Source organism: Toxorhynchites rutilus, chromosome 2 (assembly GCF_029784135.1).
Source record: "Toxorhynchites rutilus septentrionalis strain SRP chromosome 2, ASM2978413v1, whole genome shotgun sequence".
Lineage (NCBI taxonomy): Eukaryota > Metazoa > Arthropoda > Insecta > Diptera > Culicidae > Toxorhynchites > Toxorhynchites rutilus.
In genome coordinates this window covers 66,429,994-66,445,322 of record NC_073745.1, presented here as the reverse complement: position 1 = coordinate 66,445,322, position 15,329 = coordinate 66,429,994, and the positions used below count along the sequence as shown (strand labels likewise).

At 38.0% G+C, this 15,329-nt stretch overlaps 1 protein-coding gene across 1 annotated transcript in view; it reads left to right on the top strand.

The window, feature by feature from the left end:
• The first annotated feature begins 5,047 nt into the window (after positions 1-5,047).
• Positions 5,048-15,329, top strand: part of LOC129767836 (ADP-ribosylation factor-like protein 5B) — a 57,821-nt gene continuing 47,539 nt past the window's right edge. Inside the window, exon 1 of the mRNA XM_055769074.1 lies at positions 5,048-5,738. Coding sequence (XP_055625049.1) covers positions 5,693-5,738 — 46 coding nt within the window. The 5' untranslated portion in view covers positions 5,048-5,692. The remainder of the gene's footprint in view (positions 5,739-15,329) is intronic.

Here is a 15,329-nt window from a genome sequence, read left to right as displayed (position 1 = left end):
GTTATTCATGGTGTCGCCACCTACAACGATTTTAAATTGCAGTGGCCTCTTTCGAATCGACATGCCTAGAATAAGTTCTAATCTTAGAAAAATTCAATGAAAATCATTAAATTATATCATTTAAATTCTTAAATCCCATAGTCCCGACCCGAGATTCAGCAATAGTAATATATAGACTATTTTCCTCAGCTAGTCGCGAAAGATTTTGACTCCGAACTTTGGAACTAAGAGATATATTGGCATGAAAAATACAACCAAATTCAAAACAAAAGCCGAGGCACAAAGCCCAGACAAAAACCCAACGAACCATCCCTCTCCGTCAAGTATCTTTTCCACAAATCCTGCCGGTCGTTTTCGTTGAACGTATGCTAACAGGTCGTTACGTTGCCGGTGTATGTGAATGTTTTCATGAGGATTGCATGGTAGAATAACTGACGCAACGTGACGTGACGGGACGTGAACGTAGTATGTGAATCGCACTTAACTGCAATGGTTGAATTATTATAAACTAATAATGTTGGAAAGTTTTCATTTACTTTTACAGGACCATTTAAATAGGAATACGTTCATCCAGTTAAACCGAAAAGGGAACCTGATGAAACCTCGAAACGTCCCTTTCTAACAATTAGGCTGATTGTCAAGCAAGCGGACTTCGTCCTTCACCAACACGTAGCGCAGATTGTTTTGCCGGTATATTCATAACTACACCGATATTATCCGGGAAGATCCTAATCCATGGAGTGATGTCAACCCGCAGAATCTGAGTGTGAAATTCCGAAAATTTTTAAAAGCTTTGCGAAACTCTACTCATCGGTCCGGGGAATATTCAAAACACCAAAATGTGCTAAATATCAAAGGTATTTCTGTTTGTATGATACAATCCTGATTCATACACTCACAATATTCTAAATACAGATTGCACGAAATGTTGGATATCAGTTGGTTAAGCAGTTCAAAGTTCCACAGCGTCTCAGTAAAGTTTTCGATAAAGAGCAGATTCAGGTGGCATGATAGCCCAAGTATGTTCATTTAAGTATTATTCATTGATACTGATTATTTTTGCCTAAAGAAATATGAACTCAAAAATAAATAATGTCGTAATTTGTGTCATTCGTATTTTTGTTTGAATGAAAGAAAAATGTTTTTATAACGTCCGAAAACACATAAAAAAATGTAAAAATGATGCCGGGTATTCGAGTTCGATTCCCGTTCTGGCAGGGGGATTTTTCGTCGAAGAAATTTTCTTCGACTTGTACTGTGGTCACGCGTATTCTAAAGCTTGCCCCTCGGAACACATTCAAGGCGTGTTTTTTGGCTTAAGAAATCTCAACTAAGTATTAATAAATGACGCTAATTAATGCATACGTTGAGACGGCAAAAGTTCCACAGAGAACGTTAACGCCATTCAAGTTAAGTGTCTGCGAAAGAGACTTCTGTTTTTGAGGGCAGCAGAATGCAAAATATTCTAACTCGATCGGATTATGAAATCCAATCGCTGATCGTGTTCCGGAATAGGGTTGAACATATCGCAGCCATATAACTTTGATTTGAGGGGAACCAGTGATACCAAGACTCTATGGTTTTGTTGGAATTTGGTTGAAGATCCAGCTGCAAATTGCGAATTTAAAGAAGATACGAACTACGCTGGAGTATTTGGAAAATTACAAGGACTATGTTTCTCGCGAAGTCATTATTTAATATGTGGAAACCGAGAAGGATGTGAGATGGACAGTCGAGCAGACACCGGAGGTGACCGATATTACACATTCAAATGAATGAACGAACACGGAAAGTCTAAGAAGCTATACACATTACAATACTAGAGAATGAATACCAAGTATTGATAATGGCATGAAAGTTAAGTTGAAATTCACATCTTTAAACATTATGGTGCAATTACATCACATATCTTATGAAAATGGAGTTTCGAACAAGAAGGTAAAACAGGAGCGGCAGCCACTAAAGAAATTTTCAACTGCATTGATCAGTTGAGAGGAATACTTGCACTATAATGCGCAATACGCTTCGTGGGAAAAGTGAGCAAATTACATGCGAATGCAACCGGAAGATATGCGTTCAAAGTTAATGACAAAAGCTTCGCCGGATGAATACCTATTCCTAGCTATGTCACTCTCGGAAAGAAACCAGTTTGAAGCGACACGTCATGGTCTACAATTAGTTTATAATATTAACGAGAGTATTTTGTCATGTAACGATATTTTGTATGAACGAACTGACTCCCTCGTTATGAGAGCTTCGTATGTTCATGCACAGATACAACAACTCAATGTGAGAAATTTCCGTTCATTGTTGGGTGCAATACTTTAGATTTTAGCATCAAATTCAAAGAATCCAACGATAATAATCACTAATTTTAGCACTGATTTTCTTGCCCGGATTCGCTTGATGGAAATAAGGAAAAACATATTATTTTGGTACTTTTCAATACATAACCAATGAATTGAATTTTTCGCCAAAAGTATAACAGCATTTTGGAAACAGATTCATACAATCATTGAAGGTAAATTTGATAAGTGTGTGTTAAACAATACTCGATACCAACGTATTATCACTCTATTTAAAGTTTGTATCAATCAATCCGAAAATAACTCCAACAGCATTGTAAAATGGACAGGTCTCCGGTAAGAAGAGAGGATTTATTCCCAAGCGCAAACACTGTATGATCATCACAATGAATATAAGCACCATCCATCATCCACACTAAAAATTTATCTGGATACAATCGCACTTTTGACATAGGATTACGTCTTTCGGGAAAATATTGGGGTACAAATTGAAAATCGAAAATCGAGCACATCGTGAAAATTGTCTAATTTCAAACGCTTATTGATCAGTCATTTCATAGTGGATTGATGAAATTTTTGCGTCAATCGATTTCGGCACACCATAACAATTTTTTATATTGAAGAAAATAATATGTGTCATGAAACTAACTATCGAACAATTGACAAATCTCAACCCCTATCCGAACGGAAATACCCACTTCTGATTGGTCGAAATAGACGACACATGCGACGGGTCCCTAACAAAGACATTAAAACCAAGCTGCCTGAGGGAAATCGGCATTGCAAATACATGAAAGTAGGGTGAGCTTTTGTTCCTACCGAAATGTATTCCCTAACAGAGACATCAAATCCACGCTGCTTGGGCGAAATCGACATTGCGAATACATGAAAGTAGGGAAAGTTTTTGTTCCCACCGAAAAGTGTTCCCCAACAGAGACAACAAAACCAAGGTGACCGGGGGAAAACGACATTGCCAATACGAGGGTCGTTCAAAAAGTAAGTTTCAGTGCCCCAGCGCCATCTCGCATGAAAAGTTGGAACTAAAAACATTTTACCATGTAATTTCACAACATTTCTAAGCGGTTTGCAAGAAACGTTAGTCGGATCGGACGCGTTGTTCGTGTTTTATTGATTTTTAAAATGGGAGTGCTGCTTAAAAAATCGCCCACATATGAGTTACGTTCTACCATTTGTTATCTGATCGCGAAAAAAAAATTGTGGTGCTGAAATTCATAGAGAATTGTGTTCAGTGTATGGTGTAGGGTGTATGAGTCTTCAAATGGTGAACCGATGACGGAAAGAGGTCCAACAAGGCGGTCAACGATTCGATAACACTGAAGAAATTCGTGATGCAGTTACATCGTACTTCAAAAAGTTGGACGCTACGCACTTCGCGCTCGGAATAGAAAAACTCGTGCCACGCTATGAAAAATGCCTCGAACGTTACGGCGATTATGTAGAAAAATAGATAAAACATAGATTACGTAGATTACGAAAATCACCTTGTTTTTTGTCCTAACTTTATTTTTCCGCGATTTCTGAGGCACTGAAACTTATTTTCTGCACGACCCTCGTATATGCATATCGGGGGCATTTTTATATTGCGAGTGAGGTGAGTGATACGATTGATTATAGCAAATAAAATTTAAATTAGGAACTTCAATGTTGGTTGCTTCGTGGAATTTCATAACTGTGTTCGGTATTGGTAATTATGTTATATTACATTGGTGAGTTTTTCTCTTAATTTCATCCATAACACAGAAGGCATCTCGTCTAGGATCACAAAGGGCGGTTTTCATCATATCTCGTTCCACTTCAGTGTCTTTTATCTGATACGCACCATCCAACGACTGTTTACCATCCTTCTGTAATCATCACACAGTAAACACTGGTGGAGTGAACAAACAATACCCAACAACCAAACAAAAACGGCCCTTTCCAGGGCCACCAAATCATTATCAAAGAGTTTAACGATGTAATTCTTCAAACATATCCAAAATCATCAAACAACCTAACGGAATTCTACGTCAACTATGCGGTCGTGTCTCGAACACAACCCTCCTGTGACTTTTTCATTGAAAAGATCCATTTTATGCCAGCAATCGAAAAACTTCTGACGCGTAAATGTGCCCTTTGCTATGTCTGCTTGCCAAAAAAAAAGCAAAGACACGAAATTCTTGGTTTCCGGTAAAATTCTTTTTTAAACATTAGCTTCTGTCCTTTAATTCATTATCCTCGGTTGCGCATGATTTCTCTATTTGCAATGGCAACTTTGTCAAGAAGCAAGAGCTGATGAAGATTCAATTGAAAACAGCCAAATTAATAATTTTCATTTCGATGTCAACTCGGAGTATCTGCGTAGCTTCTCTCCAATCAAACCGTACAAATAATGATACTTTGTTGTTATCAATCATTCAAATTTCACGAAAATGCTTGCTTGCAAAATAATAAGCGAACAAGATAATATGATTTGTTACGTATTACATATTTATCTGTCAAGAGTAAACGCGAATTTTTTGACGACCATTTGAGATGCGATTATTTCGAACCGTCGTGTTCAGTTAGGGATTCAACACACAATATATTTTTATTAAAAAAAATATATATTTTAGATATTTTTAATACGAATAGCACATTTCAATGTCCTACCCCCCCATTAACTATCCGAAGACAAGCTTTCCAATTCAGCGGCGTAAGCTACACCCCATGTACGAAGCAAAAGCAAACAAGAATTCCTCGCAGGTCGATAAACGTCAAAATCGCCATCAAGTTACAGCAACAACAGAGCATCGAACGAACTGAGCAAGTGAAATAGATTCGCAAGGCTTTCCTTCGTAAGCCTTGCGTTGTTTGCTAATTTGTTTAATTAAGTTCGACGGAATTGCAGATGCATTCGCGCATATTTGGATTCGCGAATCTTCGCGATTGAACAAAGGTTTGGTGCAAGTGTGCAGCTGCTGCGAAAAGGAAGAAAATATACGAATCGCCCTCTCACTGGGTGGAAGTTGCTCGAGATTAGCAAAGTGCAGCAGCAGCAATAGGGAAACGGAGGTTGCTACCTGTTTTGAGAAAACGGAATAACAGCGCCCGATTTTGTGTACGTGCGTGTGTGTGTGTGTGTGCTTTGTGTATGTGGGCTGCCCACTTGGCAAGGAAAGTTATAAAACAGCAATACTAGAAAAAAAGGATGGGTAAACATTACAACCATTATTAGTGAAGACATTTTTCAATTGCTTCGAACGCTAAGTCAGCGGGTGGGAGGGAAAGCGCGATGGTTATGAAATTCCGTCGCGTAGCAGCTTGTTGATTGGCGATTTCCTTGATTTCCACTGCCACTGATTAGTTGACACAACCGTACGAAAAGAGTTACCTTACCACCTGCCAAGATGGGACTCCTGTTTGCGAAAATATGGAGCCTTTTCGGAAACGAAGGTAAGTCGGATCAAATCTTGGGAAATCTTTCCGCTGGATTCGGTCAAAACCAGTTTCGATTTTATCTTCGTCGTCAGCTGATGGTGTTGGGTAACAAAGCAAGGCACAGGAGCAGAGCAAGTTTTTGATCTTGTATTTTGAGCCTCTGATGATTAATTCATGAGAATGCGTCCGGCTCCTCCTCGCTGTGAGCTGTAATTACGCTCGTTTCTGCGTTGTTTGTCAATTAGTGCCAATCCGAGTGAGAGTGAAGCATGAAAGGAATCTTTGCTCGAAGATGCTCTGTGCGTGTCGAATTAACGAGAACATAAGCAGCACACAGCCATGCCGCGGATTTCGCGGAATTGTGCGCTCAGAGATGCAAACTTTAGTGGAAGATGTAGGTGGGTTGGGGTTGCGAAGGTCCTAATATGATCAAAAAGTTGACAGACCGACAAAACTAATAAAATAATGAAGAAAATAATGTAAACAAATAAACAAATGAACAAGTAAATTAATAAACAAATGAGCAAATAAACGAATAACCAAATGAACAGATAATCGAATAAACTAATAACGAATAAACGAATAAACATGTAAGGAAATCAATAAACTAATAAACGAATAAACAAAAAACATATGAACAATTAAGCGAATAAAGAAATGAACAAATGGACAAATTAACGAATAAATAAATAATTGAACAAACAAATGAACAAATAAAAGAATAATCATGTAAACAAATACCGGTAAACTTCGATATAACGTACATTTCACTTTCAAAATTGTACGTTGTATCGAAGCATAATATAGTACTCACAAATGTAGTCTATCTCATATATTAGGCTGTCAAAAAAGTCCTGCGGTATTTTTTTTGAATTTTTATTTGTTCATAAAATTAGTTTTAAGTCAAATATCTGTTTTAAGTCAAATATGCGCCGTTTTGTTCGATGACTTGTTCCCAACGAGATGCCAACTTCATAATACCCCTGTTATAGAAGCTCGCTTCCTTATTGGCAAAAAACTCGGAGAGCCAATTTTCACAGGCCTCTTTTGTGGCTAACTTCTGACTACCTAGCTTGTTCGCCATTGACAAAAACAGGTGGTAGTCACTTGGTGCAAGGTCCGGACTATACGGCGGATGCAAAAGAACCTCCCATCCGAGCTCCCGGAGCTTCTGGCGCGTCACCAAAGAAGTGTGTGGCCTGGCGTTGTCCTGATGGAAGACAATGCGGCCTCTGTTTATTAAAGATGGCCTCTTCTTCATGAGTGCTACCTTCAAGCGGTCCAGTTGTTGGCAGTACAGGTTCGAATTGAGCGTTTGGCCATAGGGAAGCAGCTCATAATAGATTATTCCTTGACAATCCCACCAAACACACAGCAGAACCGTCCTGGCCGTTAATGAGGGCTTGGCCACCGTCTGAGCCGCTTCAGCGGGCTTCGACCACGACCGTTTGCGCTTCACGTTGTCGCAAGTGACCCACTTTTCATCGCCAGTCACCATCCGCTTCAGAAACGGGTCGATTTTGTTGCGATTCGGCAGCGATTCACATGCGTCGATACGGTCAAAGATGTTTTTTTGCGTCAACGTGTGTGGCACCCATACATCGAGCTTCTTTGTGAACCCAAGCACCTTAAAATGGTTAGTAACGGTTTGATGACTTATCCCCAGCTCTTGGCCGACGCTACGGCTGCTACTACGCCGGTCTTTCTCGGCTAATTCAGCGATTTTGTCGCAATTTTCGACGACAGACCTTCCGGAGCGTGGCGCATCTTCGACGACCTCTACACCAGAACGAAAACGTTGAAACCATCGTTGTGCGGTGGAAATGGTGTGTGGTGTGCGTAGTAGAATGAAGTGCACGTAAAAATATTCCGTCTCGGTACAAACAGTGAAACAAGCTACTTTTCCCAACTGTAAAATCGCCGAATGCTGACCAATTCACCGATTTAGTGTACCAATTCGTGTCGTGTCGTTTCATGCAAATATATACGGTAGTTACCGTGTAAAAGATCATTTTCTTTATTTGTGCAACCGCAGAACGACAATTGTGTGGGGTACAAAGAGACAAAGATTCGAACAGTTATCTAAGTTGTGTGTGCCATCGATACCAACATGACTGAAAAAGATAGTCAAATGCGTCTACGGAGTGACCTAGCACGATCTGGTGGTAGGAGTACTGAAGCCGATATGACTGTAGCAGACCTTGCCAATCTTATGCAATCACAACTAGCCAGTTATCAACGTACAGTGAAGGAAGACTTCAAAAAGCTCGGAGATTCCCTGTCGTCGCTTACAATACAGATGAGCAAATTGCGAAAAGAAATTACTTCGGATATTGAGAAGCTGCGAGATGAGAACAACCGCACATTTGACAAGTTAACTTCGTCAATCGATGCCGCAAAGAAGGAAACATCGCTGGCATTGGATAGATCTGCTCGAATAAACGATCTTGTGGTGAGCGGAGTCCCGTATGTGGACGGAGAAAACCTGTTATCATATTTTCACACATGGTGCAAAACGTTCGGCTATACTGAGACAAATTATCCGCTCGTCGATATTCGTAGACTCTCCAAGGGAATGCTAACGGCTGGAAGCGTGTATACGATCCTGATACAATTTGCCATCACTGTCCAGCGTAACGACTTCTACTCTCGGTATCTTCGCTCACGTTCACTGTCGCTCTCTGATATCGGTTTTTCGGTTGCCAAACGAATATATATCAACGAAAATTTGGGACCCAACGTCAGAAAACTACGATCCAAGGCACTACAACTGAAGAAGGATGGGAGGCTGCGAGGAGTATTTACACGGAATGGTATCCTATTTGTGAAGAGAACTGGCGATGAGAAAGAGATCGTCATATCTACGGACGATGATTTTCATCTATCGTGAAACCCTTCCTAATGAATTATTGTTTATCCTTCTTCCCTTCCCTCTCTTCCATGATTCCCCTCCTGAAAGTCGGTTCGCGTTGCTGCTGTTGCTGCCAAATGATATTCTGCTGTTGTGTGAGATCTGTTGACTGTTCCTGTATACGGCGATCCATATATTTCTTGTTTCTGTTTGTGCCAAAAAAATATGATGTTGATGCTTTTTCTAGGATGTTTGTTATAGTGAAGAATGTAGATTTTTACGAAATGCTCTTTTATTATCCTCCTTTGATAGCTAAGTCCTTCTATTTATCCAATGGCTAATAATTCCAATTCTAACACCTCGACAAACTGGTGCATTCCAGGTACTGTGATGAAATCTGCGTTAATTAAAAATAAGCTCTCTGTATGCTGTGTGAATTGTCAAAGTATTTGTGCTCGTGCGCTTTGCAAGATTGAGGAATTGCGTCTGATTGTTAAAATAAGTAATGTTGATATACTGTGTGTTAGTGAAACGTGGTTGAATGAGAATATTGACAATTCTATTATATCCATTGATGGATATAATATTGTTCGACATGACAGAGTAGGTCGTTTGGGAGGTGGTGTATTAATTTACATAAAAAATGGTATAACCTGCAATTTGATCATGAAGTCCAATAATCAATTCAGAGTGACTAATACTGAATTTATCACAATTGAAGTACTTCTGGAAAACGAAAAAATACTACTGACTGCGCTTTACAACCCACCAGAAATAGAATGCAATGAATCACTTGAACATTTGTTATTGACATATGGAAGTTTATACAACTTTATTTATTTCCTTGGTGATTTTAACACTAATCTCTTAGTAAACTCACCGAAGTCGGATAGGTTACGTAACGTGCTATCTACTCATTCGGTACAATGCTTGGGAAGCGAGCCAACGTTTTTTCATAGGAACGGTGCATCACTGTTGGACTTGATTTTGACCAACGATGCTTCTAAAGTTTTGAGATTCAACCAGATAGAAGTTCCTGTGCTGTCCAACCACGATCTTGTATTTGCATCTCTTGATTTTAATCATAATTTATGTCCAAGGAACATTCAGTTCCGTGAATATAATGCCATACAGTTTGACTCATTTCACTCAGCAGAATGGAGTTATTTTTACAACACATATAACTCCAACCAAAAATTGGAGTTTTTCAATAATTTGTTAACGGATTTACACGATATGTTCGTCCCTATTCGTACAATCTACTCTAAGAAGAAGGTCAATCCTTGGTTCAATTCTACCATAAGTAGAGAAATTGTTAATCGTGATTTGTTATATAAGAGATGGAAACATCTTAAAAACCCCAATGCTCTTCTTGATTTTGAAAGAGCACGAAACAACGTAAATGAGCTCATACGATCTGCCAAACGAAACTATTTTTCAGCCAGGCTAAACACGAGTTTGCAAACAAAAGAATTATGGAAAAATGTCAAGAAGCTAGGAATTAAAACACCTGAGACAAAAACTGTCATTAAGTTCACTGCTGATGAAATCAATCACTCTTTTTGCAGAAATTTTACTGATAATCACACAATAATTCATAATTCTAATGAATCAACGTATGTGGAGCGTGAATCTTTTTACTTTGATAGTATCAACCAAGAAGACGTTATTTATGCCATGAATGCAATCAAATCAAATGCTCTTGGGCTAGATATGTTGCCATTAAAATTTTTGGAGGTTATTTGTCCGATATTAATTGAACCAATAACGCACCTATTCAACCACATAGTTACTACGAGCGTTTTTCCAGATGCTTGGAAAAAAACCAAAGTTATACCCATAAAGAAAAAAACCCATTTGAGCTCATTGGACAACTTGAGACCTATCAGTATCCTTTGTGCATTATCAAAGGTGTTCGAAAAAATAATCAAAATTAATATAAGTAATTATATAAAAAGATATGACCTGTTAAGTCCATTTCAGTCCGGCTATCGAGCGAAACACAGTACAAAAACAGCAATGCTCAAAGTATTTGATGATATTGGAGTCGTGATTGACAACGGAAGGCCAGTAGTCCTAGTTCTTTTAGATTTTTCCAAAGCGTTTGACACCGTTTCTCATGAAATACTGTGCCAAAAATTAAAAACGAAATTTACATTTTCAGATCATGCAGTTAACCTAATTAAATCGTATCTGTGTTCAAGATCGCAGGTGGTTTTCAATAATGGAGTTTTTTCGTCATTTCTTTCCATAACATCAGGAGTTCCTCAAGGCTCAATATTAGGACCCATTTTATTCTCCTTATACATAAATGACCTCCCTTGTGTAATTCAAAATTGCGAAATCCACCTCTTCGCCGATGTTGCGCAAATATATTACAATTGTTTAGGAAAATGTGCAATTAAAATATCTCAGGAAATTAATGAAGACATAGTGAGAATTTATGAATGGGCGTGCAAAAATAAACTAGCACTGAATGCTAATAAAACAAATGCAATTTTTATTGGTGGTTCTTTAAACGATTCACTGAAACCGGTTTTGTTGTTGAACAATGAGATTGTTCAATTCGTCGACAGCGCAATCAGTTTAGGTATACGTATCGAATCAAACTTCGAATGGGACAATCATGTAATGTCACAATGTGGAAAAATATATGCCTGTTTGCGAACTCTTTCCAGAACTTCTTCATTCTTATCCACTGCTACAAAACTGATGCTATTTAAAAGTTTAATTCTCCCGTATTTTATAGCATGCGATTTTTTACTTGACTCTATTTATGTGGCTACCTTCAATAAATTAAAGGTCGCCTCAAACTCATGTATACGCTACGTTTTTAATTTAAGTCGGTATTCTAGCGTTTCACATCTGCAGCATATACTTATTGGAAGTCGATTAATACATTTCAGCAAACTTCGTTGTTGCTTTCTTTTGCATAACATCGCGAGTACAAAACAACCGAATTATTTGCACAGTAAACTTCAAATTATGAGGAGCAATCGTTACAAAAAATACATATTACCGCGGTATCGTACAACCAAGTACGGGAACTCATTTTTTGTTCGAGGTGTCGTACATTGGAATTCATTACCTGTATATCTTTCCAATCAAAAATCATTCTTAGCTTTCAAACGAGGATGTAAAGAGTATTTCAGTTAAGTTAGTATATTTGTGTATTGTAAAGAGCATTTTTTGATAAGAAATTTTTAATATTTTGTATAACTTAAAACTCGTAAATCCAAATTGATAAATGGCACTTTCTACTAGGAACAACTCAATGTAACATAAAAAAGACTTGGTCTTACGTTGCAAAATAAGAATAAATATATATGAAAAAAAAATGGAAACTGTATCGGGTCCATAAACTGCACAAATTTTATTGGCAGCTTCAGATGCATTTATGCCTTTGCCATAGTAGTACTGTAAAATATGTCGGATTTTCTCTTTATTTTGCTCCACATTTGCGACACTATAACTCACGAACGACTTAACCAAACAAAACACTGTCAAGGACTATATTATAGCGCGCAAAAATACCTTTCCAACAAGCTATAGTATGGCTCGATACAATGAATACAACTAGAACTACGCGCTTACAATGACACCTCGCGGAAATACCGCAGGACTTTTTTGACAGCCTAATATATAAATAAAAATGGATCGGCGAATGTGTTAATAAGAGCAACACTTGAGAAAGGAATTGTCCGATTTAGGACAGTCTTCATTCTATCATATTTTCTGTATCAAACATTTATTCCATGTAACTGGGAAACATGTTATTTGCAAGTGGATGAAAAATATTGCACGAGAATTGTGTCTGAGAATAATCTGATATTATAATGTCGAGTTTTGGTAGAAGTAGTTGAATTTTATAGTAAAAAAATATTTCAAAGGGTAGATTTGTTGATTAATCAATGAACAGTTCTGCGATTGGTCCCATGAACGTGCGCTTAGTGAGAAAACGTGGATGTGATAACGAAAAATAAATTTTGGGTGGGACGAAGTTTGCCGGGTCAGCTAGTAGATGAATAAATAGATAAACACTGTATTTTGGGTCCTCACCATAGGACCACTCGAGGCTTCCGTAGAGCTCGTCCTTGGTGTAATCCACGTCATTAATTCTCAACACGCATATACGGTCATCTACGGGTCTCCACCGGATAACTCTTGGTTTAGCGTAGGACTACGTTCAACAGAAAATTGTAGGGCGTAAATTGAAAATAAAAAAAATAACCAGAAGTGGGTTATATCTGTGATATAACCGCAAGGTAGACGCTGGCTCTGTGATCATTTGTTTGAAATTTCATCTGAATCAGTTCTCAATGAATGAATGAATAATTATTTCTAAAGAATGGTGAAAGTTTTCCTTGTTAGTGTGTGAGTGGATGAGTATGAGTATGAAATCGTTATTGATTTTAAATGCAACTATTTCGAACTTGTTGATGGTCCAGAAAAGAACCGTTGGGTTTGCGTGGTTTTGCAAAAGCAACTGATGAAGTTTGATACTTGATTTTCCTTTGTTCTCGTGGGAATAATGCACGAGAGTGTTCATGAGCACTCTACGCGAAAGCAGAATAGAAACTGATGCTTTTGGATACGATTGTATCACTGAAACCGAACGCAAAATCTTCCTTCGCTCGACTGCAATTACAAGCAAACATTCCTTCATGACCATTCCATGCGAAACCAAAACAGAAACTGATGCTCTTGGATACGATTGAATCATGGGAACCGAATGCGCAAATCTTCATAAGCTCGAGCGCATTTGCAAGTGAGTGAAAGAAATCACAGTCTGCATGTATTCGCGATGACGGTTTCTCCAGGTGCCTTGATTTTGCGTCCGTGTTCGGGAACACATTCCGATCAGCACATGATTATTATACCACTTCATTCAGCCGGTAAAGCGGTATTAACGTTCAAAACCTTGCAGTCCAGCGTCACTTTCTCGTTTTTTTTCAAACATTGAACTTACACCACTTACATTCTCGTTGAAGATTCACCAGGAATGGTTAATTACACCAACCATATTATTTTTTTTCTCTTTTTTAACAATAATTTATAACTTCTAGTCTTATGTGGTAAGTAGTTCTGATATCTAGAAACATGCCTGATTTTTTAAGCGCGAAAAAAAAATCAAAAACTGTTCATTTTGAAGCCATTTTATGTTACCAACCGCCAATTTGGAGCAGCAAGAGCAAATTTCCCGTAAAGTCATTGGAAAACAGTCAATTTGTTGAAGTTGAAGTTGTCAATGCATATGATCTGTTTAGGACCTGCTGAGTCTAATCATGCGTTTTATTAGTTGTTTTTATCGAAACTAACATCAAAAATTTAAATCTATATGTATAAAAATGGATTTTTGTGTGTCTGTCTGTCTGTCTGATTCTTATGGACTCGGCAATTACTGAATCGATCGACATGAAAATTGGTATGTAGGGGTTTTTGGGGCCGGGGAAGGTTCTTTTGATAGTTCGGGACCCCTCCTCGGTCTCTAAGGGGAAGGAGGGGGGGAGGGGTTACACCATACAAATGAAATATAAATTTCTGTATTACTCGAGAATGCTGTGTGCCGTGTGGGGTGTGCTGTTTGGTGGGTGTGTTTGTGCTGCCATACAAATGAAACACAAACTTCTGCTTAACTCGAGAACTAATCAAGCAAATGAAGCCAAATTTGGGATATGAGAATTTTTGGATACGGGGAATGTTTCTATGATGGTATGACACCTCTCCTCTCCCCGGAGAGGGGGTCCCATAAGAATAATACACATATTCCAACCAAACATGACAATTGAAAATTTTCGGAAAACTCTGAAGGAAAATGGGAAAATTTGAATAGTTCAATTCGCATATGTTCTACAGTTACATATTGACAAGCGTTGTTAGTTCATTTGATGTTTGTGCTAACGAAATTGATCTTCGTTAGAAATTGAATTTTAATGTCATAAAACGCACTCCTATATCGTATTCTATCTATATAAATAAAAATGGATCGCCAAATGTGTTGATAAGAGCAAAACTCGAGAAAGGAATTGTCCGACCGTCTTTGTTCTATCATATTTTCTGTACCAAACATTGATTCCATGTAACGGAGAAACATTTTATTTGCAAGTGGTGGAAGAATCTTGAACGAGAATTGTGTCTGAAAATAATCTGATATTATAGAGACGAGTTTTGGTAGAAGTACTAGGAATTTTATAGAAAAAAAACAGGAAGTGGGTTATATCTATGGTATAACCGCAAGGGTGACGTAGGACTATCGTTGATTTAGAGATCATTTGTTTGAAGTTGAATCTAAATTCATTCTGAATGAATGAATATTTGGGGGACTTCGAAAACGAGAGCGTTACGTTGGAGGCACAAGGTTTTATGCATCCAATATTGGATACGGAAATATCCTACTGATGGGGAAGAATAATCTTCAGAAGCTATCCTGTTAATTGCGATTGATTGAAAATCACAAAACCAAATATATTTGGTCACAGTGTTACATGGATAGAAAACATTCAAATAAACTTTTTCACATGAATGTAATTTTAAATTCCCAGAGGAACTGGCAGATTATTTTCAGTAACGATTAAATATTTCCACATTTTCCTCGATACTGGAAGCCCACCAGTGGTTAATGCTAACTCGATAACCATCTGTTAATAGCACTTGATTGAGACATATTTGGTCACAGTGTTACATGGATAGAAAACATTCAAATAAACTCTTTCACATGAATGTATTTTTAAATTCCCAGAGGAACTGGCAGATTA